This window comes from Chaetodon auriga, chromosome 7, assembly GCF_051107435.1.
Source record: "Chaetodon auriga isolate fChaAug3 chromosome 7, fChaAug3.hap1, whole genome shotgun sequence".
Classification (NCBI taxonomy): domain Eukaryota; kingdom Metazoa; phylum Chordata; class Actinopteri; order Chaetodontiformes; family Chaetodontidae; genus Chaetodon; species Chaetodon auriga.
The window spans coordinates 17,447,172-17,474,115 of record NC_135080.1 but is presented as its reverse complement, the minus strand read 5'-3'; the positions used below and the strand labels follow the sequence as shown (position 1 = coordinate 17,474,115).

At 46.2% G+C, this 26,944-nt stretch overlaps 2 protein-coding genes across 5 annotated transcripts; both read right to left on the bottom strand.

Annotated features, from left to right (window-relative positions):
• Window positions 1–104: 104 nt before the first annotated feature.
• Window positions 105–5,408, bottom strand: LOC143323430 (transmembrane protease serine 2-like). Its single transcript, XM_076735269.1, has 13 exons — window positions 5,327–5,408; window positions 4,921–5,076; window positions 4,603–4,687; window positions 4,373–4,486; window positions 4,003–4,126; window positions 3,778–3,888; window positions 3,634–3,677; window positions 2,439–2,601; window positions 2,175–2,347; window positions 1,909–2,010; window positions 1,618–1,760; window positions 698–850; window positions 105–122 (listed from the first exon to the last, which is right to left on the bottom strand). Exons 1-13 carry the CDS (start codon window positions 5,339–5,341, stop codon window positions 105–107), a joined length of 1,401 nt encoding a protein of 466 aa, XP_076591384.1. The 5' UTR covers window positions 5,342–5,408.
• A 426-nt stretch (window positions 5,409–5,834) lies between these two features.
• Window positions 5,835–26,915, bottom strand: atm (ATM serine/threonine kinase). 4 transcript variants are annotated; one of them, XM_076735344.1, is made up of 63 exons: window positions 26,820–26,915; window positions 26,413–26,539; window positions 26,188–26,306; window positions 25,635–25,780; window positions 25,260–25,424; window positions 24,942–25,107; window positions 24,588–24,826; window positions 24,325–24,494; window positions 23,988–24,166; window positions 23,491–23,862; window positions 23,175–23,378; window positions 22,927–23,028; window positions 22,494–22,725; window positions 22,279–22,410; window positions 22,010–22,135; window positions 21,790–21,879; window positions 21,518–21,683; window positions 20,942–21,135; window positions 20,776–20,855; window positions 20,536–20,691; window positions 20,268–20,343; window positions 19,919–20,061; window positions 19,714–19,831; window positions 19,457–19,627; window positions 19,152–19,327; window positions 18,796–19,039; window positions 18,508–18,623; window positions 18,178–18,304; window positions 17,870–18,069; window positions 17,604–17,778; window positions 17,123–17,281; window positions 16,909–17,041; window positions 16,722–16,817; window positions 16,476–16,647; window positions 16,233–16,374; window positions 15,965–16,141; window positions 15,701–15,878; window positions 15,461–15,566; window positions 15,158–15,316; window positions 14,915–15,023; window positions 14,629–14,717; window positions 14,434–14,536; window positions 14,102–14,250; window positions 13,858–13,962; window positions 13,647–13,766; window positions 13,316–13,550; window positions 13,026–13,196; window positions 12,772–12,891; window positions 12,060–12,280; window positions 11,756–11,963; window positions 11,528–11,653; window positions 11,273–11,398; window positions 10,996–11,134; window positions 9,810–9,892; window positions 9,310–9,450; window positions 8,395–8,511; window positions 8,081–8,230; window positions 7,801–7,966; window positions 7,527–7,613; window positions 7,199–7,313; window positions 6,982–7,045; window positions 6,729–6,871; window positions 5,835–6,644 (listed from the first exon to the last, which is right to left on the bottom strand). In XM_076735344.1, the coding sequence occupies exons 2-63, from the start codon at window positions 26,482–26,484 to the stop codon at window positions 6,464–6,466; spliced, it is 9,246 nt and encodes a 3,081-aa protein (XP_076591459.1). In that variant the 5' UTR covers window positions 26,485–26,539; window positions 26,820–26,915; the 3' UTR covers window positions 5,835–6,463. The 4 variants fall into 4 exon arrangements, with proteins under 4 accessions (XP_076591459.1, XP_076591460.1, XP_076591462.1 ...); XM_076735345.1 differs by having other exon boundaries at window positions 15,158–15,313; XM_076735347.1 differs by lacking the exons at window positions 5,835–6,644; window positions 6,729–6,871; window positions 6,982–7,045 and having other exon boundaries at window positions 7,195–7,313.
• Between the last annotated feature and the right edge of the window lie 29 nt (window positions 26,916–26,944).

The following is a 26,944-nucleotide window of genomic DNA, read 5'->3' as shown; positions in this document are numbered from 1 at the left end:
ATGTAGGAAATAAATTATGGGAGTGATACAGATATTCTTGAGGCATTGTGTCTTTGCACACTTAGACAAGTAATAAACATCTCAGTTCATCTTTGGTGCTGTCATCAGTCATCTTGATGCTTCTGTGAACAGAAAAACAAACATTTTCACATGATAAGCAGCTGTTTCATGTCATGAAAAGGTGAAGCGCAACACTGTTAATCACTTATAATGATGGTAACATTAGAGCTGCAGCTACTGATTATCCTTTAATTTTTATTATTAATGAATGTTATTTAATAATAAATTCCCATGTGAAATGACCTGAGCCTAAAGTAGTGTTTCAAACTTTGGCCAACAGCGAAAAATAGGCTGAATTGTTTCTGCTGTAATATTATTTTCAGCTTAACAACAGTGAAATCAACCATGTAGTTTGGAGGTCAAGACCAGTTAGCATGTATTACCCTTTTACATGTCAAAGAATTTAAACAATTTACAGGTTTGATTAAGACAGATAAAGATTAGATCCTAGCTTGTACTCTGACTCCACTGTGGAGGTATTATTACTGCACATCCAGCGGTATTACTTGATGCACCAGACAGATAAACCTTATTACACCTGGTCCTCTGAGCAGATTCCAAATGCTACAAATGATGTGGACATAATCCTGATTTTCTTTAACTGCTGTTACAAGTCTAAATGTTATTTGTATTTTACCCTCATTTGATGGTAAATCCAGTCCAGAAAGTAGGTGATGTTGCCATAAACACCTGGTTTGTTCTGCTCTGGGCAGCGGTCCCCCCAAATACTGTCCCCTACGAGCCACCATACTCCATCCTTCAAGGACACCAGAGGGCCGCCGCTGTCAGTCTGAGAAAGAGTTCGGCACAAAACTCAGCTGCACACTCTAGAAGGTACTACACATGCAACACTTATCAAGATTCCATCTCACAAGCTTTCCAATGCCCTCAATGGCTGCTTTTGTGAAAATTTAACACCAGATGTTATTTATTCAGTTTAAAGATGCTGTTAAGATCTTTCAAGGTCCATAAAAAGCAATGAATAGTTTAAATAAAACATGATATCATGGTCAGCTGCCACTTCAGAGCTCTAACTTAACATTCATTGTTGACTGTATAAACGCTTTGTTATGTAAGTCACAAAGTGGAACTATTTAGTTAAAGCTGTTGCTATGTACAGAACACAGTGCAGCTCTTGTTTGCCTTTGCCTCGGAGCAGGTTCCATAAGAGCATGAACACGCTTTGAATTCTTTCAAGAACAGGAACTATTTGTTTGCCTCTGCTCAGTTTGTGCAAGAAAAACGGCTTTGTAGCAGAAAATGTCCCATTATAAAGAGTGTTTGTTTGTTGTCGCTTATGTTAAAACTGACTTCTTTGAGTACATTGTTCTCCGGGTTCTCTTGAGTCTGTATTAAAAGGGTGTTATTTGCAGCTAATGTTTAAACACAACCCTGAAGGCAGTGGACCAATGTGGCGGCAGTCCATCTGGTCTCACTATACAATAAAACAAACTGCTCTGTGTTCAGTTTATTGGTTGCATTTGTGTTGGTTTTAGATTTTAAACTTCATTTTCACACCTCTGACAGAAAATGATGTGTGTCACTGATTTGTCTTACATGGCACTTGTTGGCTACTGCCTTCGTCTCTGTGGCGCATAACATGTCCTGTGATATCCTGCCATTGTACGCGATGGAGCTGTTACAGTCTGCAGTATCTATGAAAGAGACCTGAGCCTCCGTCAGGTGCAGAGATCCAGAGTCTGTCAAATAACAGTAATGAAGTAATTCAGGTTATTCAAGTCGCTTCAGTATTTGTTTATGTACATTGTACATGGTAATAGACAAACAGAGTTCCTGTATTCACAGATGTCTTTCTGAATAACCACATGTAACCGTAAACTGTCTCACCTCCATTTCCAGTGTGACGAAATTGGGTTATCCAGCCACTCTGAGGAGAAGTGATGTTCAGACCAACATTTGGAAGGCACACAGGTTCGACGTTACTGGAGGCTGCCAAAGAAAAGAAAGTAAAAATGGATTCTTTATGACTTTGAAAAAGGTGTATGATCATTTTGGAGGATGTAGTTCTGTTAAAAAGGTGTTTCTGTTATTTTGTCCACCCCGTTTATATCAATGCAGGAAGGTTAAATGACAGAAACATGTCTCTCTGTCACCTGCAAAGTCCAGACGTTTAGACAGCCTCATCAGAGCGATGTCATTCCTGCGAGTGAGACTGTTGTAGCCTGCGTGGGCTATGATGCGGCTCACAGAGTACGGAGGGTTAAACAAAGTGTCTGATGGATCCACTATCCCAGCGTACACTGTCCAGGCTCCAGGGCTGGAGGCCCTGCAGGGAAGAGAGAGAATCAGCAGAGAGTGGATGCAAGCTGGATGAGAGCACAACCACTGCTTTGAGAGGTGTGAGGAGAAGGCCTCACCTGGCCACACAGTGTGCTGCAGTGATCGTCCAGTAGGGGGAGATGATGGCTCCTCCACAGCGGTGAGAGCCCGCAAGCTGTAGGCTGACCAGCCAAGGCCAGGCCCCTAGAGAGGCCAGCTGGCCCCCAGAGGCCCTGCTGGAGTTCACTCCAATCCCACAGTCTGAGGACAAAACTGCTGTTAGAGAGGATGCATTTCACTGCTACAGCAGCAGCAATAACAGTCAGTATAGGTCAAAGTGTAAAAACTGCAGTATAAAGACATACAGAACATTGATCTAATAAAATCGTATAACTATAGTCTTGTCATGTTCCCAGTAATGTGGCCTTTTTGGACTAATCGGACAGCAACATTGTCTTTTACACATATAGTTTGAGCTGAAACAGTACAGTACCACATGAATAGAAAAGAAATTAACAGAAATATGTGAAAAACACAACTAAGCTTTGCAAACGCTTTAAGCCTTGTTTTAAATTTCTTTAAAACCTGGACAGTCTGTGGTGGTACTTGGTGGCGTCGGATGCACTGATACATAACATCCCATAGGTGCTCAATTGGATTTAGGTCAGGGGAACATGAAGGCCAGTCGATGGCATCCTTCATCATCCAGGAACTGCCTACACACTAAGGCCAAATGAGGCCGGGCATAGCGTAAGGTCTAATTATCGCTGTGAGGACATGGAGGTCTGTGAGACCCTCCAAGGATATGCCTCCCCAGACCATCACTGACCCACCACCAAAGCAATCATGCTGGATGACGTTCACCACAGCGTCTCCAGACTCTCTTTGGCCTGTCACATGTGTTCAGTGCGAACCTGCTTTCATCTGTAAAGAGAACAGGGTGCCAATGGCAGACCTGCCAATTCTGGTGCAAAACTAGAGAACAATCAGTCAGGAAGGATAAGGAGAGAGCAATTGTCTGTGGCCACCACATGCAGAACTATTCCTTTTTGGGGGTCGTGTTACTTTTGCCTCTCCACTGCACCTGTTGTGAGATTCATTTGCACCACAGCAGGTGTAACTGAGTCACAATCACTTGTGCTTCCTAAATGGACAGAGTGACATCCCTGAAGTTTAACTGACTTGGTGTTATACTGTGATGATTAGGTGTAGTCTTTAGCATTTCAGAAAGAAACCTTCATTTTGATTTATTTCTTTATCTTTATGTTTTCGGGATGTGTGAGAATAACATACCAGTACAACGCAATGTCACCACGCTGTCGTTGGGACAGGTATTGCTGCAGATGGCAAAGAAAGAGACATTTGAGCTGGAATTAATGTTCATATTGAGTCAGTATTTTCAACTTTATGCCGGTTGACCTCTACCAGTTCGCTCACCTGAGCACAAGCTGCCGCAGTATGGATGCCCCCGAGCTCAAGTCAGACTTCACTGTTAAGAATCCGTCATCAGAGTCAGTCTGCTGCTCGCCTGATTTAAAATATGTGCCCCTGTCAAACCACATCACGCAAAATAGAACCTCATTTAAATCCTTCACACGTCAGAATAAAGAGAAAATAGTCTGAGCTTCAAAATCCAGTGAAACAGGAGGGAGGACATCTCACCTGCTGTATCCCAGATGCTGGCAGCCTGCCCTCCCCTGCTGCTCGGTCCAGCCGTGAGAGCAAACGCTCCTCCAGTTATTACCCGAGTAGATCTGGAGCAGGAAACTGGAACCGTGCAGCCTCACTGAGCACAAGCAGCAAACACAAACAAGCAACTAACAACGATGTTCTCTTTGGTGTCTGAAGTCAAATTTAAATTCTAATAACTACAGGACGGTCTGACAAATACAGGCAAAGAGCTTTGATGTGATCTTAATCAAGGTGTTCCTTTTAGCCGGACGTGTCAACAGTATTCTGTCACAGTGAAGGTGAGTGAAGAGCTTGCAGGTGTGTTTTATCCTGCGTTTGGCCCCTGGATGAGATTGTTTACCGCAGTTAGCTTCATCCTGGCCTGCAGGACAGTCCGTCACTCCGTCACACCACTGGGACTCCCACACACAGCTCCCATCACCACACTGCCTCCCATGCACACAGGCCGACGAGACTGGGAGACAAGATGAGGCAGAGGAAAGGATTTTACATGATACTGTGTCTGTGTCAGGGTCACATAAAGGTGGCCATAGCATATGAGTCAGTGTTACAGGGTGATGCTGCACTCACAGTAATAAGCGAGGAGGATTCCAGCCAGCAGCAGGAGGAGCAGCAGGGAGATCACAGCAGCCACGGTGAACTTCACACACCTCTTCTTTACATCTGACAGGACGGCACACACTGTGACTCATGTGGAGACACGTTTACACCCAGCTAACCCACTTTTTAAACGTGTTTAATAAAAAAAAAATATGCATGTAGATGTATTTTGCTTGCAATAATCTTTCTTTGAAGAATCATATTCAAAGCCTGCGTAAAGTTTCTGTTGCAACAGTTGCATGAAAATCACGTCATCAGTATGAACGGCTAGTTAAATGGAAAGGAGACTGGACTACCTTTGCCTTTGGGAATAGACTGGCTGATCTCTGGTGGGGGTTTCGGGGCCACGTGATGAACATACTGAGGCTTAACATCAGATCGGCTGGGGGGAGGAAGTTTCCTCTCGTCATCTTCATGAACAAAATGAGGACCTGAGCCCAGATACTGTCAGTAAAGCATGCGTGGTGAGAACAAAGCGTTCATTTAAGAACTTTTTTTTTTTGCTTGTAAAGTAGATTCAAGTTTCAGAAAAAATGCCTAAAATTTAAATGTACAAGTGACATTTGTCAGCATTTTAAATACAAAATCATGCACACATTTTTAATACTGGTATTATTATAACATGAATAGGAGTTACTCTATGGAAACAGTATGTATATTTCTATTTTAAGAAATTCCTCAACCTGATACTCACCGGATTGGTGGTCATTTTCTGTGTAACCAGCAATATCACAATTTGATGCAGATGCAGTGAAAAAAATGTCCTCCTAAAATGATTCCAACATCAGTCTTGCACGTAAATAATGTGCTCAATAACAATGTTGCCTCCAAGATGTGCTGCTGATAGAATTCAGACGTCCATCACCTCCTCTCACACTGGACCTGCTCTGCTCTCTGCATCCTCACACCAGTGATGAAATAAAGAGTCTGTATGATCGTCTGAGCGGCCACTCCTCACACTTCACTGGCACTGGTTGAAAGTTTCCCTCCTGAGCACACAGCGAGCCTATAAAGGACTGGTACCTCATATAAACAACCCCCAAGTGTTATCTGCTAACTGTCAGCATGGTGAGTGAGTGCTGTTACACTGAGTACGCAATGGAAAGGTACCTCACTACATGAACTGTATACAAACACAGTAAGCTTCAATAGTCGAGTCAATGATTGACAGAAAATGCAGAGAGCACAGCCAGGACAACAACAAAACTTAAAGCAAATGCTTTATTTACTAAACAATTAAAGAGCAGCATTATTTACAGAACAAGGAAAGAAAAAAAAAGTAGAACAAAGTTGCTGTTGAATAGTTGAAATCCGTACATTCATCCCATGTTTCTAAATGCCCTAACTAGAGATCTGGGAGCTTTCCAGCAAAACATATCATTCAGGAATGTAATGCTAAAAGAGCTGAAGTGAAACCAAACCATGCTGGATAAGGACTTTAATTGCACTTCAAGTGCAGCTTATTTAAAGGCATATCATACATTCATTATGCATGAATTCATGGCAAAGAGCTTTGGATATCCACTGCCAATAACATCACTTCATTCAACAGTCACTCACATCCCACTGGGTAAAATACATGAGTTCTCTTTTACAGTAAACATCAGCTAAACCAGCCTTGTCCATTTCATTAACACAGTTACTTGGTCTTTCATTTCAGGATTTTATTATTTACACATCACTGTGGTAAAAAATGGTGATTTTATGGTCTGTTTGCATGCATTAAAGCATGCGGTTTGCCTACTTGGCCTCTTCTGTTAAAGTGCAAATTCAGTTCATGACACTGCCTGAAGCAGGAAGTGAACCGGCCCATGAGCACCTCCTCTCAGGTCTACACCCAGGCCTGCCAGCCTGGGAAGAGCCTGCTGAGGTTCTTGGGGTCCATGGCTTGTTGGATGAGCAGGTTGACCTGCCCCCCCACGCTGAGCACCGTGCCCTCCTCCACCCCCTTCAGCTTCTCCTGCAACCTCAGCAGCACCCGCTCTGCCACTTTGTTGAAGGTCTGACTGTCACTGCAGGAGGAAGAGCATAAGGTGATGAGAAGGAGCTTAAACAGAGACGGAAAACTGTTCGAACACATTGCTGAAAGTGCGCACCTGGATTTACGGTGGTTGTCTATGTCATCTCCCCCCATCGTGGAGCTGAGCGTTGCGTTGAGCTCCTGCTGCTCATCGTGTTGCAGGTAGAAGGCCTTCAAAGGGTTCATGGTCCAGTCGAACAAAGGGTCGTACAGCAGCACCTATACACCACGTGAAAACACACAACGTTTGACATGAAGGAAATGCCAGTGATTTAAGAGAAGAGCGGCTAGGAGGCGTTTGTGTGTGCGCATGTGTGTGTTGTTCTCACCTCTACAATAGTCAGCAAGGCTTCTTGAGAGCTCCTCATCACCTCCATGGTCTTCTCACAACATCTGGCCAGAGGAAACATGTCGATCAAACACTGATGAGGCTACTGCAGTGACCCTGCTTTTTACAAGACAAATCTGAATCCATGGCTTGAGATATGATGTATATACAGTTTATTTTTTTTCTCAGGGAACAAACATGATCTCCTCCCCCCTCACCTCCTGAAAACTCCCTCCACTCCAGTGATGCCCATACCATCCACAATGTCTCTGGACAGTCTGAAGGGGACGGTCTCGGGGGTGGGGAGGATCTTCCCCTGCTCAAAGGCCACACCTGATCACCAAACGCACGAAAAGGAAACAGGAAGTGTTAGGATGCATCTAATAGCATGAATTCACTCAGTCTCCATCTTTGAATTTAGAAGAGCTCTTTGTGCAGCGAGCTCAGCACACACGGCGACTGTTTACGCAGCCTCACCTTTTCTGAGAAGACTGAACTTTCTATGTTTGCGCACAGCAAATAAAACTGATGAGTGAATCATTTTACCTAAGTCGATGTGCACCAGTTCAGCAGTCTGCTCATCAACCAGAATATTCTGGATGTGTCTGTCACCCAGGCCTACGATGTAGCCAACTGCAGGCACAGCACACAAAAGTTGGTGAGTAATGCAATGAGTGAATCAAAAAGGTCATCAATGATTTCAAATCCCAAAGATTTCTCCCATAGATTTTGTTTTGTGTCAAAATATGACTGAGACATGATGTTGACCTGTTGTATGCGTCATATCGTATTCAAAGGACAAGACCAGTGGTGTCTGTACCTATGGAAGAGGTGGCCACGCTGCGAGTGTAAGCCAGCCGCTTCTCCATCCACACCGCGGGGTCCAGGAATCGCTCCATGCAGAAGTACCTGAAGACGGGCCTGAAGTTCTTGCACACCTCGCTGTAGGCCTGGAGCTTCTCATCAAACGCCAGCCTCTGAGCCTCCTGTAGTGACAGCACAACAGGTTCCTGGTTAGTTTTCTAGCCATGAAGAGTGCAGTTCTGATTGGATCCGCAGTTTGTGCAGTAAGCTGTGTGTGGAATATGCCCGAGCAGTACCATCATCTTCTTGCGGCAACTAAGGTTGGTCCAGTCCTGGGGTCTGAAGCGTTTGTGGGCTCCCTTATTGGAGTCCACCAGAAACTCCCCAATAGGCACCGTCCCTGAACACCACTCTAACACGCCACTACGCTGAGAGAACGGCACCACCTGGACCAAGTACAAGTGAGACAGGAAGTTAGCATTTTTGATAAAAATGAGGGATTTACAAGTTGACGACACCAAGACCAAAGGAAATGTGCAGCAGAACAACCCAGTCCTGACTCATCGTTCTCTTTGGATTAAAGAGCGAAGGTTTGAACACTGTGCGTAACCTTGTATCGTCTGATGTTGAGCTTCCTCTTGCGCGTGTCCGTGTTGCGCTGCAGCAGCATGGAGCACATGCTGAAGACCTGCTGCATCACTGCATCCTGCCGCAGGTCGTCCTGACCCTGTTCGCACAAGAGGTCAAGGGTCACTGGAGCACACCCCCACATAGAGGGATTATTACTGCTTTTTAACCATTCTGATTTGGGGTCATTAAAATACCAAGAGAAGTGTCTTATCTTGTCATATTATGTTGGGTTTTCATATCTAAACAGTTTTTGATATGTAGCATTCAATTCTCCAGGACTGTCAAATATCACTGACCTCTCTTCCACGACTGAGCAACTACATGACAGACTGAGCCAAATAAAATGTGAGATTAACAAAATGTCTAAATATTACACATCATGTAGGTAAAAAAATCAATCGCATAAATAGTAATTATGTTATTGATCTAAAAACAGAAATTCACTGAGGTTAATGATTGGAAAAACTGTTATTTCACCGTGACTCTCCCAAGTGTCTAAGTGGTGAATTATTAGCCTTTAAGAGGCTGACGAGTGTTCCCGCAAACACACACTCACACACACACACAAACATAGTGTGCCTGAAGAATGTCCTCATTATGAAGGTGTGAAAGCATGTTTGTAATGTCACAAACTTTGTGTTTGTCCTGGCCCAGAAAATTAATCATTAGCCTCACTGAAATGGAAAAGAACTGAAGTTAAAAGTGAGCAGGCTCCAGGTTCGTCAGGGCTGATCAGACTTTAATCACGCGTGACAGCAGCAGCTTCAGCTTCAAAGAGAGGGGATTTGTTTAGTCGAGATCACGCTGACAGAAAGGAATGTCTTTGCACATGTGCGGAACACAAAGCGAATCAAAGGCATACCTCTAACCAGACACACAGCAGACTCCCACTTACCTTCACCAGTTGTCTGCGGCTCTTGCCGTCAGAGCCGACACAGTCGATGATCTTGGGCAGGTTGACTCCTCCGGCCAGGTGATACTGGGGCACGAAAGACCTGAGGGTCACCAGGTTGTCATAGCAACCGGATGGATCCACCTATTTAGACAATGAAACAACTTATGTTAGCATGCAACGCGCTTGTTAAAGAAGGTGGTTTTGCGCTGGACTGTTGTTCGACATGTGGCACAGGGACAAAACGATCAAATATTGATTTGATAGTGAAGTTAAATTTGCGTGGGCTGTGAAGTCTGTACCTGATGTGTCATTTCATGCTTGTTTTTTCACATGAACATAATGAAATTGGTTTTTCAGAAGCAAATCTCCATATTATTTTAAAGTGACAATCCATCTCCAAGCTCTTCTTTCAGTTCATAGGAACTCGCTTTCATGTGTAATTATGCAGGTAAGGAACAACATCAGTTTGGGATAATGAAAGAAGTTCCAGCGTTTCTCACCTTGATCTCCATTGTGGGGATGACAACCTCATCCAGGTCTTTGATTTGCATGATGGGCTGGTCAGCAGGGATGGGAATAGCCTCTATAACAAAACAGACACAAAGGAGCTGGGCATATCATCTACACATTTCAAGGTAAGGGAAAAGTGGCCCAAATCAAACAGAAATGACTCCCAGCTGTAGCCGTAATGTGTTGTTTGTCCATGTGAACCACTAAAAAACCATGAATGATTTTTACACAACTGCTTGAGTGTGTAGTGTAGATTTTCTTGACATTTCAAAGCTAGATATCCTCGAATCCTTGAAATGCCATCCAGTGTGTTACGGCAGCAGTCCCCAACCTGTTTTGCACCACGGACCGGTTTAACCCGTAAAGTAGATGTTGTAATTCTAATTACAACAACTACCTGGATGTAGTTGTTGTAATTAGTGGGAGCCCTGCGCTTGTTTCTCTTCAACGAGAAGGCTTCATTGCCTCATTTGCGAGTCTGTCGCCACATATTACGCAGAGCGAGCTTGGTGTGTGAGAATCACCTGAAGCGATAAACCCGTATTTTAAGTAGGACTGCTGATATTGTCTCTTAAATGCAGCTTTCTTTCTCTTGGAAGTTGTAGGCTCTTCTTCTGTCTCATCATTTGCCCTTTTCCCCTTTCTGAAGAAGCTCTCCAAAGACGTTTGTTTTTTACTCATTTTTGGATTTTGCTACTTTTTACTACCGTATAAGGTCACTGAGACAGCGGTTTGACATGTGTACAGAGGCACCTGATTTTCAAAATAAAACTTCTTTCCCGTAATCAGATCCAAGGTCGGTCCCGGCAAAGTCCCGGAACTTACCCAGGACCGACCCAGAAATTTACCATGACCAACCCGGAACTTTCCCGGGACTTTCCCGGGTTGGTCCTGGCAATGTCCCGGGTTGGATGCTGAAAAACTGATTCATACCTTTAATTCAAGCTGACTCAACCCAGCTGTTATTATCATTATTATTACTATTATCATAAGTGTGTGTGTCCCGGGTCAGATCCCGGGTCTGGATCCCGGGTGCTGACCTCCAGAAGAAAAACCACTGATAGACTTAACCTTATTCCAAACTCTGCAGCTCTCTGTGCAGCCCGTTACCAAATGGCCCGGTGGTTGGGGACCACTGTGTTACAGCGTTTAGATGACTGTGCTCTGACGACTCACTCTTCTCAGTCTTGTGCTTCCTGGCGTCCATATAAGCCAGAGTGATGTAGGCATCACACAGACGCTCCATCCCACGGATCATCTTGCCTCTTTTTTTCTTGACTGCATTGATGATCTTCTGGGCCACATCTGAACGCTCCTGCAGGAGAAAATCAGTATCACACTGAGTAAACATGTTTCAAACAGTGACAATACTTACAATAAAAGCCAGAGGAAATGACATTAACTAATTATTTGCGCCACATGAAACTGTGTATTATGTAATAGACCGTCTCACCAGGTCGAACGGCGAGGGCTTAGACGGCCGGCTCCTGCAGAAGCTCTCATCTTTGTTGGCATTGACGAGGGCAAAGATGATGAAGAGCGTGTGGTGAGGGTGCTCCAGAGACGCCCGGCAGATCAGCTGTGAGGAGAAGACGCAAGTGAAACAGCAGGGTTTTTCAAAAAGGTAGGAATCTATAACTGGTCATCACGGAGCAAAGTCAGCTGCAGACTGCTGCTGCTGATGTGCATTAACAAAGTGTTGCATTACGTCATTGAGGACATCATGGAAGCCCGTATCCTCGGTGATGCCAGCCGCCATCTTGGTCCCCATGCGTGCGGCCAGCTGATACATGAGAGGCAGAAACTTGTAGGAAGGGATCTTCTTCACCCCTTTCTGGAAGAGAAAATTAAAAGCATTGAACTTCCATTAACCAAACGCTAAATTAAAAAAATAAATACATTTAAAAAAAAGCAATTCAGGTTGTGTTTTACTGACCTTCATCATGTCATTTACTGCCTTAACATTGGCATTCTCCAGCCAGAGGGAAGCCAGGCGGAACACCCAGGTGTCGTGCTCCTCACCTTGCTCCAGACACTGGATGTAGTTCTCCACTGCCTTACACAGGAAACGCTGCCTGTCTGCCTGCAGGTTGGACAGGGCCTTCTCGTCCAGCTCCAGCTCCCTCTGCACCTTTATTGTGTATCTGTGAAGTCAGATACACAAGGACGTTGAACCAACACTTGTTGTCTGCACTTCTACTGTGTCTAAATAGCTGAATCAGCGCTTTTCAAACACAGACCTGTTGCTCATCACTTTGCGCTCCTTGATCAAGTCCACTTCCTCTTTGGCCTTCTGCAGCAGCGCCTGCTTGTTCTCAAACTCAGAGGAGTTCATGTATTTGTCGATGCTCTGGTACTGGGCGTCAGAGAAGCGGGCCAGAGACAGGAAGGCCTCCGTCCGCTGACTCTGCAGCCTGGAGTCCCGATGAACTCCTGAATCCTCCTCGATCACCTCCACTGCCTGAGAGAGCAGCACAGCAGGGACTTTCACAGATATGAAAAGCTAACAACTAACAGCTATATAATACTGACAGCGTGGCCCCATTCTGTAACTTACGAGGGACTGTGTAGAGCCACACAGGCACAGGCAAACACACACACACACACACACACACACACACACACACATATATGAATAATTGAAATTTGTCCATATGACTCTGCTGTAGCTCGAGGACATAAACTGTACACTTGCAGAAGTTTAATATTTATGTGTTCGGGCCTACTCCTTATTCATTTGGACATAAATATATAATTCATGTGTGAGTATATGAGTACGGGTGTCTGGAAACCACCTGGCTGATGGGTAATAAGTCACTCATTTCTCTGAGGGAGGCCTGCTGCGTGTGCACATCACAGTGTTCATCAAGCTACATTATATGTAGCCAGAAGTGAACATGGTGAGCAAGCCGTCCTCGTCTGGTTGACAGGACACCATAAACTTCCTCTTACCCTCTCCAGGTATTTCTCCAGTATGACTCCAGGGCTTTCCAGGCAGGTCTCAGCCAGCCAGTTACCACACAGTCTGAGGCACTCTGTGTAGACCGGAGCCACAGCAGGATTGAAGTCCACCTGGCAAACAAAACCATAACAAAGAGGACAGGTGAATGATGCCTCTTGACGTTTTTGGATTTTCTTTATTTCAAGTGGCGAGCATTATAACATAATTATAACATAACATTTAGGTTCGTGTGTGTTTGTCTGACCTTTTCCTCGAGGATGTTTATCATCTGTCTCAGCAGGCCGAGGGCCAGTCCCTGCTCTCCCTTTGCCCAGAACACCTGGGCTTCCTCCAGCTGCCATGATGACACGGGGGATGATGCCCAGGACCCTCCACCACCATTCTGCTTCATCTGGAAGACTGCCCGCTCTGCCAGCTAGACAGAAACCACAATACTGTGAGAACTCTGTAGTCAACCGTTCTGACCATATTCACCCCACACACACACACACACACACACACACACACACACACACACACATACGCAGATGGTACCTGTGTGTTCCCAGCCTTGAGAGCCAACCGGCAGAGCTCCATGAGGTGGTCAGTGAGCACCAAGCTGAGGTACTGGATGCTGTCTGGATCTCCCACCCTGGACATCAGGGTCTGCTGGGTAACAGAGCGGGCCGCCAGGATAGGCTCCACCAAAGCAAAGTCGCTGTCAGCGAGCAGCTGAGAGTGCTGCTGCCACTGACTGCAGACATCCCTCAGAGTCACATCTGAGAAGGGCCTGATTAAAAACATTTTTGAGGAATGATGTTAATAAATTCACTCTCCATCAGACGAACACATGAAGGCAGGGAACATGTTTGACTGCAGTTATCACCTGGAAAAGAGCCGTTTCAGGCTCTCTAGCTCCCTGATGCTCTGCAGGTTCCTGAGAGCCGGGTACAGAGAAGACACAGCCTCTAGACTGCCTCTGCACAGCTCCTCCACCTCTGCACCCCTGCAGAAACACACAACCACACAGAGGAGTGAATTACTTTGCCAGTGGAAAAGTGAGAAGGAACTGAAACTTCTCTCAATGTCTCACATACCTGGCCTGTTTCATAGTTTCATCAAATATGGAGAACTCTTTGTCCCTCAGCGCTTGCAGGGAACAAAACACTGATTCGTGGAAGCCAGGTTTGGATTTCTCACTCCTGATACAGCACATGGGGTTTGGAGGGAAGAAAACGTATAAAATGAGAGATGGCGTGTGATTCTCTGCTGGGTTACAGCTGAGCTTTGCGTAGCAGATGCTGCGCTCTCAGCTGTGTGTTGACGCCCCCTTCACCTCACCTCTCTAACAGCTCATAGTCCCACTGTGTGTTCCTCCAGGCGGCCTGGAAGCGGAGCTCTCTCAGCTCAGCTCCCCACTCCACCCCTTCGCTCTCCAGACCCCGCATGTAGGTGGCGAGGATGCTGCTCAGACCAAAGTTCTGCAGGCCCTGTTGGTGCGACAGGGAGAGGGAACATCACCACTGAAGAGGCTACAATACGCAAACATGAAAACCTCGCATGCCAAATAAGAATTTAATTTGGGCAAATCTGCAGCGTCTTCATCGTTGCATCTGCACTTCCTTGTTCATTCAGATGAGACAGGTGTATTTCAACAGCTTTCATTATCATACCTCCACAATGCCCACTTGTCGAGTGACCTCAGGCAGTGTAGAGTGAAGGTCGTATGAAGTCAGGGCCTTCCCCCACATAGCCTCATGCTCATAGGTACGAATCCTACAAATCAGCATGTCAAAACAAGGGAACAATTGATAAAGTGAAAGATGGCGAGCAGGTCTGCAGGTCACATCAATCTACTTGCTGACTACCTTGTCAGTGGACTGGTCATCGTCTCCCCGCCACAGCCATACAGGCTATCAGGCTCTCCAATGCTCCGATACACCTCAATCAGCAGCCCCTACAAAAGAGGGTGAACACAGAGGAAATGCGTGGAAATCATTCTTTGCACACTAGCTTGCAGCCATTTACACTTCTTAACATCACACTGGACTCACACTGGGCAACAAACTAGATAAACTGGCAAATTACTTTGTATTGTTCATTTTGGAAATAAAATTATCAATGCAAAACACATATGTGGCATGAAGAACTGACCTGCAGACTGATGTTGGTGTCTTCCATACTCTTCTCAGTCAGGTTGGAGATGGTGAAGGTCTGGCTGTTGTCCTCAAAATTGATCCTGCGTGTTGCTTTGGACTTGGTTCTGCAGAGTTGTTCCATACATGCGTAAAAAAAAAAAAGAAGAGATATCAAATAAAACTCTTAAATGTAAAAAAAAAGACATGAATTAAAATCCCATGGAGAAAAATGTCCTCAGTTTAAAAGTTAATTGCGAACCTGCGACTTTCCTCCATGTTAGCTTTGATCTTATCGACATAGATCTCAGTGTACAGCAGGGCGGTGAAGTGTGCAGAGCAGGACTGAGCAGCTTTGGCCACCTCCAGGTAGTTCAGCTCCAGCCAGAAGTTTGAGTCGCACACTGTGCCATAGGAGCTGCTGGAGGAGGGATACGGCGTTTACGTGTTTACATGCACCCACCTTAACGAGGACAGTTTGCCATTGTCTCAGCAAATCAGATAAAGAGCAGGCCCAATCAGTACATAGAGAATCCACTTCTGTCTGAACAACAACACTGCATACCTCTCAGCTTCCAGGGGTCTCTGCTGGTGTCTCAGGTAGTCAATAACAGTGAGCATGGTACGCAAAGAGGTCTTGTCGTACAAGCCCTGGCTGGCAGTGTCCGACTCTGTAAAAGGTCATAAATGCAAATAACAAAAAAACTAAAACGTACAGACTCCTGAGTGTGATGACAAACGCCCTGAACTGGAATAAGGCGACAAAGAGGATGATAAATTATCGTTACTGTGTGTCAAAACCTACCAGAGTCAGAGTTGAGAGGCGTGGCAGACCGGCTGGACGCCTGAGCATTTCTAGAACAAAAGCTGAAGAAGTCCCGAATGTGGGAGGAGAGCAACTCTCTCCACGAACCACCGGCGTCATCCAGAAGGATGGAGTGAATGATGAGGGGCAGCAGCCTCTGGCAGCAGTCCACCCACACCTGGAGACAGACAGCAGGAATGAGGTGTGCTTAGATCTGGAGCTCCAGTCTGAGAGCTCTTAAAGAGACGTCTGTGTGACGCTCACCAGACACAGCGGCCGTGACAGTAGCAGAGCCTCGCTCCTGACTCCTCCACTGTCGAGCAGGGCGGTGCACAGAGCCTTCAGCCAGGCTTTGTGGCCGCCCGCCTGGGGAATCCAAAACCCCTGATTCTCCAGCTTCTCCCTGGCCCCCGAACTCTCCTCAGCACTCACAGCTGCCACCTATCAGGACAACATGTCCACGCGCATGCATGAAAACATACATTCAGACATTCAGAGCATTTACGTGAGGGATATACATTTGACCCCCTACCTTCTTCTTGGCCTTTCTGAAGGGATTGAGGTAGGCCAGCATGGGGTCTCTGTTGTCTTTGTGTTGCTCCCAGAAGTCGACTCCAGACTGCGTGGCGAGGATGTCCTTCACACATTGAGCGGCTGCCTTCCTCACCTCGATACTGTCAACCAACCACAGCACAGAGCGCACTCTAGATAAATACAAACCACTTGCTCCTCCACAGTCACATGCGATAAACGTTTGATCTAGGTTTCACCGTACCGCTGTTGAGTGAGCGCATCGTTCATGCAGTTGAGGACAATGTAAAGACGCTGTGACTCCGCGGAGGTGAAGAGAGACGCGGCCTTTTCGTAGAGGGAGTCTCTGCCGTGAAGCAGGGCAATGGTGGAGAAATCCACAGGACCCAGTTCTCCCAGACAGCTGCCTGCTGCCTCTGCAGGAAAAGATTTGTGTTTGTAAAACTGGAAACGGTGAAATGGTTGTTGAGAAGTTGTTCTGACTTTGTACCGAGAATGTCGGCTCCTTCGGGGTGGTTGGCTGCTAGCTTGCAGAGCTGCAGCAGGCTGAGGACCAGCTTCACCAGCACGCTGTCTGTGGGTTCAGCTGCATAGAGGGCAAAGAGGGAAGAAGAAGCTCATTAGATACTTAACAGGCCACAACTTTTTGGACCATTTTTCCTCATCTGGCATCACACCGTGGCATTCTTTGAGCAGCTCCCTGATCTGTCCCTTGTTGTCATGCAGCTGTCTGGTCAGCTCCTTCAGCCCCTCGAGTCTGGTCAGAGGCAAGGAGTCACATGACGTCACTGACAGGAAGTGGGTTATCTCCTGTGAAGAGGGTGAAGGTCAGCAATGAAATTCAGGATTGTTCACTTTGGTTGATTTCACTCATTTCATTTAGGCCATTACCTGTCTCAGGGTGAAAGTCCCAGTGTTATATTTGAGCCTGTGCTGAACGGATCGAAGCTCTCTGAATTCAGGGAGGTCAGGAAAAGGCTCCAACCTGCTGATGGCTCCTTTGAGCTTCTGTTGATTTTCTATCACAAGAAACTGCAACAGACTGAGCACCTAGAGGGGCGAGAATAAGGAGAGAACGTGATGTTCCCAAATACTGAAAAGGGGCAGACGTTTGTCTCACCGAAATAAAGCAAAATGTCTTCAGGGGAGCTTGATAAGTGAAAAAAATCTGCACTAGATCTTAGAAATCCTGAGTTAATAGTTTTATCAAATCAGTAGCAACAGTGGACCCTTGTGTCTGGATGGGTTTAAAGTGAATGTTTTGCACTTCTCTGATGATATAAAACCTGTAAAAAATTGTAACATATTTACACATTTAGGAAGAATAATTAATAATTTCTGCTGAGTTTGCAAAAGCTCCGTTGTCTCTTACCTGCTGTGAGATGGTGGGCCGGCTGGTCACCTGAGCAGTGAGAGTCCCAACGATGACCTGTAGGTGGCAGTCTAGCGCATCATCACAAAACTGCAGAGCCGCCCGACACACAGATGTCAACAGGTCGCAGCACAGAGAGAGGCTGCGATTAGAAACCTCGTCACACTGTGCTGGTCTGAGGGTCAGAGAAACACAGACTGGTTTGGCTTTGACAGTGTCAAACGCAGTGCGTGTGATGTCTGCACGCCGCCTTTGTGAGCACCAACCTGCTGTTGATATGGTGAATGAGTGTGTAGATGATGTCTCTGAGGACGAAGGCCCAGGCTCCCCCCAGGCCGTCCTTCACCTCTCTGAGCAGCAGGCTGACAAACAGGTGATACATGAGGAGGATGCGATGGCGTTCATAGCTGTTGGTCGTCTCTGCTACTCGTTCACACACCGCCAACAGGATCCTCTGGATAGAAATCTACAATACAAAAAAGTCAATCAGGACAGTGTTATACAGAACAGGTGAAACATAAACAGTTTCACGGATTATAATAGTCAAAAATATTTAGAAATGTTGGTCGATTACCGGAGCTTTTGAGAGAATGGCGACCAGAGACTTGTGGTTTGCACTGTGGCACTTGCTGAGGTAGTCCAGTGTCACTTTAATGACGTAAGAGCTGAAGTATGGTGGGTTTGGTGCAGGATCCAGTTCCCTGAGGGGCATTAAACAATTATCAAGTCATCCATTTTCTTCCATTTTGCTTTGAGATTGTGATTAAAATAAAAATGACCATTATCAACATCCAAGGTGAAACTGGAGTGTTGTAGGCTCAATGATCAGTCAATGAATGAGGGCAGAAATAAATAAAATTAACTACTACAAGCAACAATCTTGGTACATTTTATGTACCATTACCCTATAAAGCGTTTCAGGTCTCCTCTGTCCTCTTCAGCTCCACTTCCTTCATACAGAGTCATCAGCAGTTCCACCACTATGTCCGCCAGGTTACTGTGGATCAGGTTGTCAATCTCCTGTTGATGCATGCACAAATTCGAGGTATGCGCATTTGTTTTCCCTTTCTGTTTCTTTTCACCGTTACTGTCTCTGAATGTGTCATGATGCAATCAAATTATAACATCTGCATGAAATAAGAAGCCTAATACCAGAAGCAGATGTAAGGAGATGTTATCCAGTTGTGCTCACCTGTTTGCCCAGACAGTTGGCGTCTTTGAGCAGGTCGTACACCCTGTGGGCTTTCTCTCTCTGCTGCGCGACCTGTGCATCCTGGCCAGACAAGGCAAAGTACGGCAGGATGTTGACCATGATCTTGGGGAAGCAGTCGGCCAGTAACTCCTTCCAGTCCTTCTCGAGATACCTGCCGATAGACTTCACCTGCTCAAAGTCATCCAGGAAGACCAGGTGGGGGATCAGTACCTGGTAGGAAGAGCTTCAAGGGGGCACAAGACAAAGGGGTGATGGATGGGTGGTCAGTGTAAGATCACTGCTTAATGGTGAACAGAGCGGAGAATAAAGGTTGCCACATAGAAGAAGCTCCTCACTTGTAGAAATCCTTGACTGTGTCGTGGTCTAGGAGGGTGTAGGGGAAAGAGCCAAGAGTGTAGCGGTCGTCAGACTGTCTCTGCGCCAGCCACTCGGCTACCAGGTAGTACAGGTGAGAAGTGACGAATGTTTTCACACTCTTGTAGCCCAGCGCTGTGGAGACGCTGCACAGCATCTGTGACAAAACGACAAACACAGACACTATACTCATGATTTCACGGCCCTGTGTAAATTCTATTTTTAAAGCTGCATTCAACATCCTGAGCTTCCATTTCCACAATGCACAAAGCCCTGAAATCTTCACCTTTTTGATAAGCTGTTCCTCGATATTGTTCTCCTTGTAGGACTGGAAGAGTGCAAACAGAGACTGTTTTTCGCAGACTGGGCTGCAACACAGCACAACGGACAAACTCTTCAACAGGGCAGCCTTGCGGTTGAAAGACTCGTCCTGCTGGTCCTCTAAAGAGGTGCTTCTCTGAGGAGACACAAGAAGCATCCGGGAAATCAAACAGAGGCAGAAAAAACGAATGGAATGAACTCGTCAACACCTAATGAACTTACTGGGAGCCTCATGCCTTCCTGAGCCTTCAGGTAAACAGTCTCAAAAGCTGCCTGCTGGTGTTTAAGTGGCAGCATCTTCCTTTTCTCTGGATGCTCCGGTCTCATTTCCAGAAACAACCTGGAAACACAGCGATGATCAGATCTATGATCCACTTTCTGTAAAATGTATGTCTGGCACGTTGTCAGTGGTGCCGAGTCAGCATACCTCTCCACTGACGTGGCTACCAGCATGCGGACTTGGTGGTGGGCATCTGCAAGGTGAGACGGGAGGATGGCAGACACGGGACGATCTTCCTCTCTCTCAGAACCCCTGATACTTAAAACCGCCCACTTACAACACGGGTCGGCCTGTCAGAGGGCAATCAAATTCCAAATAAGCATTTATTTACAAAATTCAGTGAAGTCAATGAGGTCAAACAGTAAATATATTGTCTTTGTACAGTTTTGAAGTAAGTATACGTTAAGAAGGATTAGCAAGTTATCACATTCAGTCCCTGGCTTGGATCATTTATTCAAAATAAGATTAAAAAAAAGACAGATAGATGAGAGTTTACCTCCAGCAAGGCAACCAGACATTGCACTAAAGCAGCTCGTACAGCTGACCTGCATTTTCCTGTCTGGCTCAGGAAACTGAAACACAGCAACATGGTTGGGTATCAGAGACTGAAATACTAACAAATTGCAGACAGATTCTGACTGACTTCCCTGCGACTGGTACGAGGAGGCACATTTTACATTTGATCATCCTCAGAGACTGAAGATCAGTTTACATAACCTCTTAAAACTGTACATGTGTTCATGTTGTAGAAATATGCCACTCACCAGAATCCAGACACCACTTGTAGCAGAGATCCCTGAACGTGTCTCATGTCCTCTTGCAGGTGGTGGGTCTTCCCCAGGCTCCTGATGGAGGGTAACAAACCCAACAGAACAGCAGCACAGATCTCTTGGTCCTGGCGGTACTGAGAACACAGGTCCCTGTCAACAACAAACAGACTTCAGTATTCAGCATCGATTAGGTGAAACACATTAAAACAGAAAGTCACAGAAAGATCTCCCTACGCGAGAGGACGAAGCAGCGAATCGAATTCCTCTGGAGAGAGCGAGTCCTCGGCGGGAAGCTTCTTCAACAGGACAAGATACTGTAAGAGAGCCAAGATGTGAGAGTTCATCAGCCGCACCACCATCGCCACTGCAACCGCGCCTCTCCCCAGCAGCTGCTACCCACCATGTTGAGGTGCAGGGCTTTGCTGAAGTCCATCTGCTCCAGCAGCAGCAGCAGCCGGCGCCGCACCTCCTGCGGCTTGAAGAGCAGACCGTGGACGGGCTGGACGGAGCTGCACTCACACAGGAACTCCAAAGCTGCGAGGAGAGCCAGGTCCTGTTGGGCCAGATGATCGTCTGCTAGCAGACTTTTTGCACCTGACGGAGGACAGAAGCAGCTTTACTTCACGAGTGTTGACAACAATCAAACACAGTGATGTAGTTGGTGATGAACCACAGTATATTTCAGCTTGGATTTTCAGTCTCTGCCTCTGGGTAGCAAGGGGGCATGCTGCTGCTCAAAAACGTGTTCTCTCTGTTTGTAAACCAGCTGAGTTGCATGGCTCATGTGGCTGGTGTCTATTGTACTCCCACAGGCTGTGGCCATGTTGGACTAATGTTGTAATATTGTAAACATGGTGAACATTCCCTGACAGTACTTTCAGAAAATGGTCCAATTTGTGTGGTCATTTCTTGCTTTGGTTTCTTTAAATTATATCACATCTTTGTAATCCCAAGAGAGGCTTTGATCCCTTCTCACCTGGCCCACAGGAAGCATCACTGCTGTCCCCCTTCTGTCTGTGGGGCCCGTTGGTGCTGCTGTGGGACTCGTCGCCCTCATCAAACAGGTTGTTGTTATCTTCCCATTTATCATCCATATGATCGTCTTCATCCACAACACAGACTCTCTTAGAAACGCTGCTTAACTAAAGAGACAAGGGAGTAAGAGGAATGTAAGCGAACCAGCTCTGAAATGAAGATTTTCACCTTTTTCTCCTCAAACATGTTGAACCTGCTCCGGATGTGACTTACCAACAGTTTGCAGATCTCAGCCAGGTCACTGAGGAGACTGGCTGGCAGGAGCATAATGAAGAGACTGGAAGAGATTGCAGAAACTTTATCCTGCAGAGGAGAGGACAAAAGATTTACCCCCAAAAAGTCAGTGGAGGATGTGGTTGGGTTGTCTTTAATTTGATTAGATCCATCGAAACGCTTCATGATTTCAGCACTATGCATCCTGTCATGATGTCACCTTGTTTTTGCTGCTGGCTGACTGTGTGCAGAGCTTCATCACGGATCTCAGCGTGCTCATTGTTCCTTCCTCTGTCATCTTCACTTTCACACTAAAAACAAAACCACTGAAGTCCTGGGCCACGGTCTGGTAACAAGAACACACCAACAACCTTAAATCCTGCTGTGCTTTGATGGAATGTTTTTAATGTTTCAGTCGCTGTGATGATTAATCACCAAAGGATGGAAAGATCAATCTACTGTATATTCACATTTTATTCTGAATGATACCTTGGCTTTAGTGAAGAGCTGTGAGCGGCAGGCCTCCTCCTCAGTCAGAAGCCCAGTGGAGACATAACCTGCTAGAACACCGGTCAGCAGACTGAAACAGCGCACCAGACACTCTGGAGGGGTGGACTGAGACTGGGGAGGTCGGAATAAACACCAGTTAGTCATTGTGACGACTACACACACACATAAGCGTACAAGCATTAACCTCCGCTCACATCAGGGGAGTAGCAGTTGAGCAGGTTGTCAGCCACACAGAGCAGGGATTGCTCCAACTTGGTCCTGAGGCCAGGAACGGCAGCGAGCTGGCCGTCGGCTGAAGCCATCTTCACCGACTCATCAGTCCCTCGCATTGCTGAGGGCAGCGTGTTGAAGCTGAACTGCAAGTACAGCCTCTCGATCTCTTCCAGGTTGTCTTTTGAGGATGAGGTTTGCTCTTGAAAAAAGGCACTTTGAAAACACAATTGGAAACTGAATTATTTTTATGCCAAAATGACCTTTAAGTACAGAAAAGACTTGGAAACTTGATACCAATGTAGCAGGAATTTAAAATCAAATACGACATATCAATATTGATGCCAAACAACACATAGACTGTGCAGAAAGGGGGTTGGTGGTGGTGGTTTTGGTCCTCAGGATCATTTCCCTCACCCTTCTATTCCTTCAGTACCCAGCAGAAACTTCAGGCCAGTTCTTGTGTCTTTCAAGGTCAGAGAGACCAGGATGTTTGCCACCAGATTGTATGGAAAGTCTCTGAAAACAAGATAAAAAAAAAACAACAACATACATTTACAAACATTTAGAAACAACATTTAGAAAAAGTCATGTGTTAACAAAATTATCTACAGTCAAAGTCACATAAATCCATAGTTCATGTAAAAAAGCTGCACAGTGCCGACCTGCAAATGATGGGGTGGGGTCTGGAGCTGTTCTCCATCTCCTCGCTCTGATCGGTCATCAGCAGCCAGGCTATGAGGGTCTCCTTCAGATTAGGGAATGGAGATCCCTCTGTGACCCCCACACAGTCCCAGCCTGAGCTTGAGATGAGACTTTTAGGGACGGGATACTTTAGCAGGGCCTGGGCGAGACAGAGAGCTGCACCCCTGTGGACAGAGAGAAAAAACAGGGGCTAAATGCAAACACAAAAACAAAAACATTTGTTAAAATGACACATTTTCACTATGAACAAAGATTTAACGTATGGTGGAGACTCACTGAGATGGTTTACATGCTGAACCAGAGAAGAGCTTCCAGAGTTCTCTGTCCATATTGATCAGCCCGCCGTGGACAACAGCGCTCAGCAGGTCCAGGCTGAGGGCCTCTGTCTGGGGTGAGCTGACCCCTCGCAGAGCCAGAGCCCACACCCGACCCCACAGCCTGCCCAGCTCTGTACTGTGGACTTGGGCCCTCTCCGGGTAGCGGGCCTGGCAGCGGGCCACCTCGCTCAGACAGCGCAGCACGTACGGCCCCCTCTCTCCTCTCCGCTGCTCTGCCAGGAGCTGGTACAACACTGACAGCAGCGGGACCAGCTCCTGGCCGGGCACCATGGACGGGTACTTGGAGGCGAGCACTGCAGTGATCTGCAGCCTGAGAGGAGAAAAGGTAAGAGGAGTGTCTTTACGTGCTCACTCATCTGGAGTGGGTACAATCAGGGAAACGAAAGGCTACTTTTCTGTGTTTTTTTTAACCACAAAATACTGTGATTTTCGTACCATGGAATGATATCAAAGTCACTATGCTGAGGCTGCAGATGCTCCCGCAGGACCTCCCAGCCCAGTTCGATGCGTCGTCGCTTGCTGGCTGTTCCATGGGTGGGGCTGCCCATCTGGGTGGCTCTGAGGGAGGCCTGGGTCACCTCCAGGACATGGCTGTCATTGTCGTCACTGAACAGCTACATGCAGGAAGAAGATTACGACACTAATGCAATCAAGACAAAAAATACTTACAGACATGTGAAGCATTATATCTCGGATATACAGCTATACAAACATTTACAAAGGAAAGTGTGATTTTCTGTACATATTTGAGAATTGAGAATTAATTTATTACCTGGTGACAGATGTCAGCTGTGAGCTCAATGAGATTGTCTTTGACAGCTATGTGTCGGGTCCCTGTGACGTACTTCCCTCTGCTGCCTATATGGCTGATTTCTCTGATTAAGGCATCGTACAGGCTGTACAGCAGACTCCGCCACCTGGTCCAGTCCTCAGCATGAGCACCTAAAACATGAGAGGGAGGACAAGTAGTCATTGGTTATTTGTCTACGGACACAACTTAGAGATTGCCACTTAAAAAAAAAGAAAGATCATTACCTGCATCCTGTGTCTTGGCTCCTTTGGGGTGGTGAGCACAAATCTGCAGCTTAAAGAACTCCACAATCTCGTCTTTGAGAGCCGCGCTGGGCCTCATGTCCGCCCAGACATACAGTATGGAAGGCAGGAGCTCCTCTCCCAGGTGACACACCCTCATCCGACAGTTCATGGCCGCGGATCTTAAGAGGATGTTGAGAGCAGAGACGAGGTGCTCCAATATAGCCAAGTGTTTCTCCTGCCTAACAGGGTCAGAGGATTTCAAAAAAGAAAGCAGTAAGTGCATCATGTTTGCATCTATTTATTTAACCGGTGTACATTATGTTTATATCTTAGGATGTTGGTGAAAGTCTTCACCTGGCATTTAGCAGCGCTTTGGAGAAGAAGCTGAACAGAGTGTTGTTGAATCCTTCAGCCTGCATGCAGCAGCCCTGCACCACCGTGTGGATGACTCTGCTCACCAAGACACGGTTGATGGACTTGGATGACGAGTTGAACAAGTCACAGTACAACTCCAAAAGACCTACGGATCCAAAAATAAATAAAAGAGGATGAGGCAAGGTGGGATTACAACATCAGAGCACAGTAATAACAGTGCAGAAAAATAAGATTTCTGCTCATATTGCTCCAACTGTTACATCATTTCTATATAATTTAGATGATTATCCCACTGACGCTGCCACTGCTGTGGAGTGATGTCACACCAGTACTTGCGGACAGAGAGGATGTCCTTTACTAGGAGGCTGCTGTAATCTTCTCCATAGGCTGAACAGCTGTATGAACTCTCCAGGACGTCCATCACATGTTTCAGCAGCTCGCTGCACTTTAGACGAGGCCCACCTGCAGCCAGCCAGAGAGACACAACAACTGCAGTTCCCATACGATGTACAAACGAACTGCTCAGACTTTGTTCAGTTTCCTACTCAGACAAATGAGTCAGGTGAAGTAACGAAAGACATTGTGTGAACAAATGCCCAAAAAATGTCCCTAAATGTAATCTGACATTGTACTGTAACCTCCAACTGGATCCTGCAAAAACAGTTCCCTTACGTTTGTTTGCGCAGCGAATTAAGTATTTGACCAAGCTGCACATTTCAGCCATCTTCTTCTGCCGTGTGGCCAGCGTAGTTGCTGTGACGTTGGCTTTACTCGACTGTATGCTCTCTGTCTCCTTTTGGACATAACGCTGCAGAAATCTGACATGGAAAAACAAGAGTATGTAATACAGAATGGAAAGTGCCAACAGTCTTGATCAAGGCTATTGGTCCTGGCAGATAACTGAACCTAATAAAACCAAAACTAATAAAATAACAGAACACACCGAAATTACAAAATCAGCATATGCACATTGTACAGATATCTTGCATAACATAGAATAAGAACAGATTCTTATGAAACAATTTGAAATAGCAATCCTAAATACAGAAAGCCAAATTTCCATTCCAGTACTAAGCACAGTGCGGCTCCTGGCAGTCAGCCGTTATTCATTGTGCATAAAATGTAAAATCACATAGAGCCAAGACATGGCCTGTTACACCAGATATCTTTACAAGTGTTTGGTTGCTCATGTACAAACAAAATCAAACATGCAGAGGCAGACTACCTGAAAACAGCATCCCACGACAGTTGCTTGGAGCCTTTAGCTTTAAGTCCAGAGGTACGATCCAACTCCTGCACAACCTCTGGAGTTCGAAGGATCCGTCTAAAACGTTCAGCTTCTTTCTGGAGGTGTGAGGAGAGGGCACAGCTCTCATCATTTAGGATTCATACAGCAGGAAGCTGAAGTGCAACACATCTCATTTCACTGTTTGTATTCAGGCGTGACTACCTTCCTCTCTGTAGCTTTGTCACTCTCCAGGCCCCTGCAGCAGACCAGGAGATCATGAAGAGCCAGACTCATTGTGCTCCACAGCTGATCAGGGCACAGCTTTCACCAGTGTAGACTGTAATTCAACCTGCCAGGACAGGATGTTGACAAGAGAGCATGTTGTTGTTCGTCTACATTATGCCTGAACTACAAAACACATCAGCTTTCTTCTCAAAAGCACTCCTGGCAAACTAAATACGTGAAATGAGTTTAAATGGCTACCGGATAACAACTACTGCAACCACTCTGTAATCAGCCTGGCCTTGTAGACGAGCGACTAAACCGAAACTAGCATGCAAGACTAGACGTGAACTTGATTCACATTCAAACACTCAATACAATCTGTAGCTGTCAGGGTGATCACTGACCTCTGCTGACTGTGCTGACTGTTATCACTGAGTCGGCTCACATGCAGAGATGTTAACTGAGGTGCTACAGTGCTGGAGGAGCTTGCTCCTCGTGCCACTCACAACTTTGCCATTTTGACGTGCGT

Excerpts from the sequence above, each read along its gene's own strand:
- atm (XM_076735344.1), bottom strand. The coding sequence starts at position 26,484 with ATGAGTCTGGCTCTTCATGATCTCCTGGTCTGCTGCAGGGGCCTGGAG. Across the intron at positions 9,451-9,809 it reads TCCCCACAATGGAGATCAAG|GTGGATCCATCCGGTTGCTA; the intron begins GTGAGAAACGCT and ends TTGTCTAAATAG. Across the intron at positions 6,872-6,981 it reads CCTTGCTGACTATTGTAGAG|GTGCTGCTGTACGACCCTTT; the intron begins GTGAGAACAACA and ends CGTGGTGTATAG.
- LOC143323430 (XM_076735269.1), bottom strand. Across the intron at positions 4,127-4,372 it reads CCAGGATGAAGCTAACTGCG|TGAGGCTGCACGGTTCCAGT; the intron begins GTAAACAATCTC and ends GCTTGTGCTCAG. Across the intron at positions 2,011-2,174 it reads TAAACGTCTGGACTTTGCAG|CCTCCAGTAACGTCGAACCT; the intron begins GTGACAGAGAGA and ends TTTCTTTGGCAG.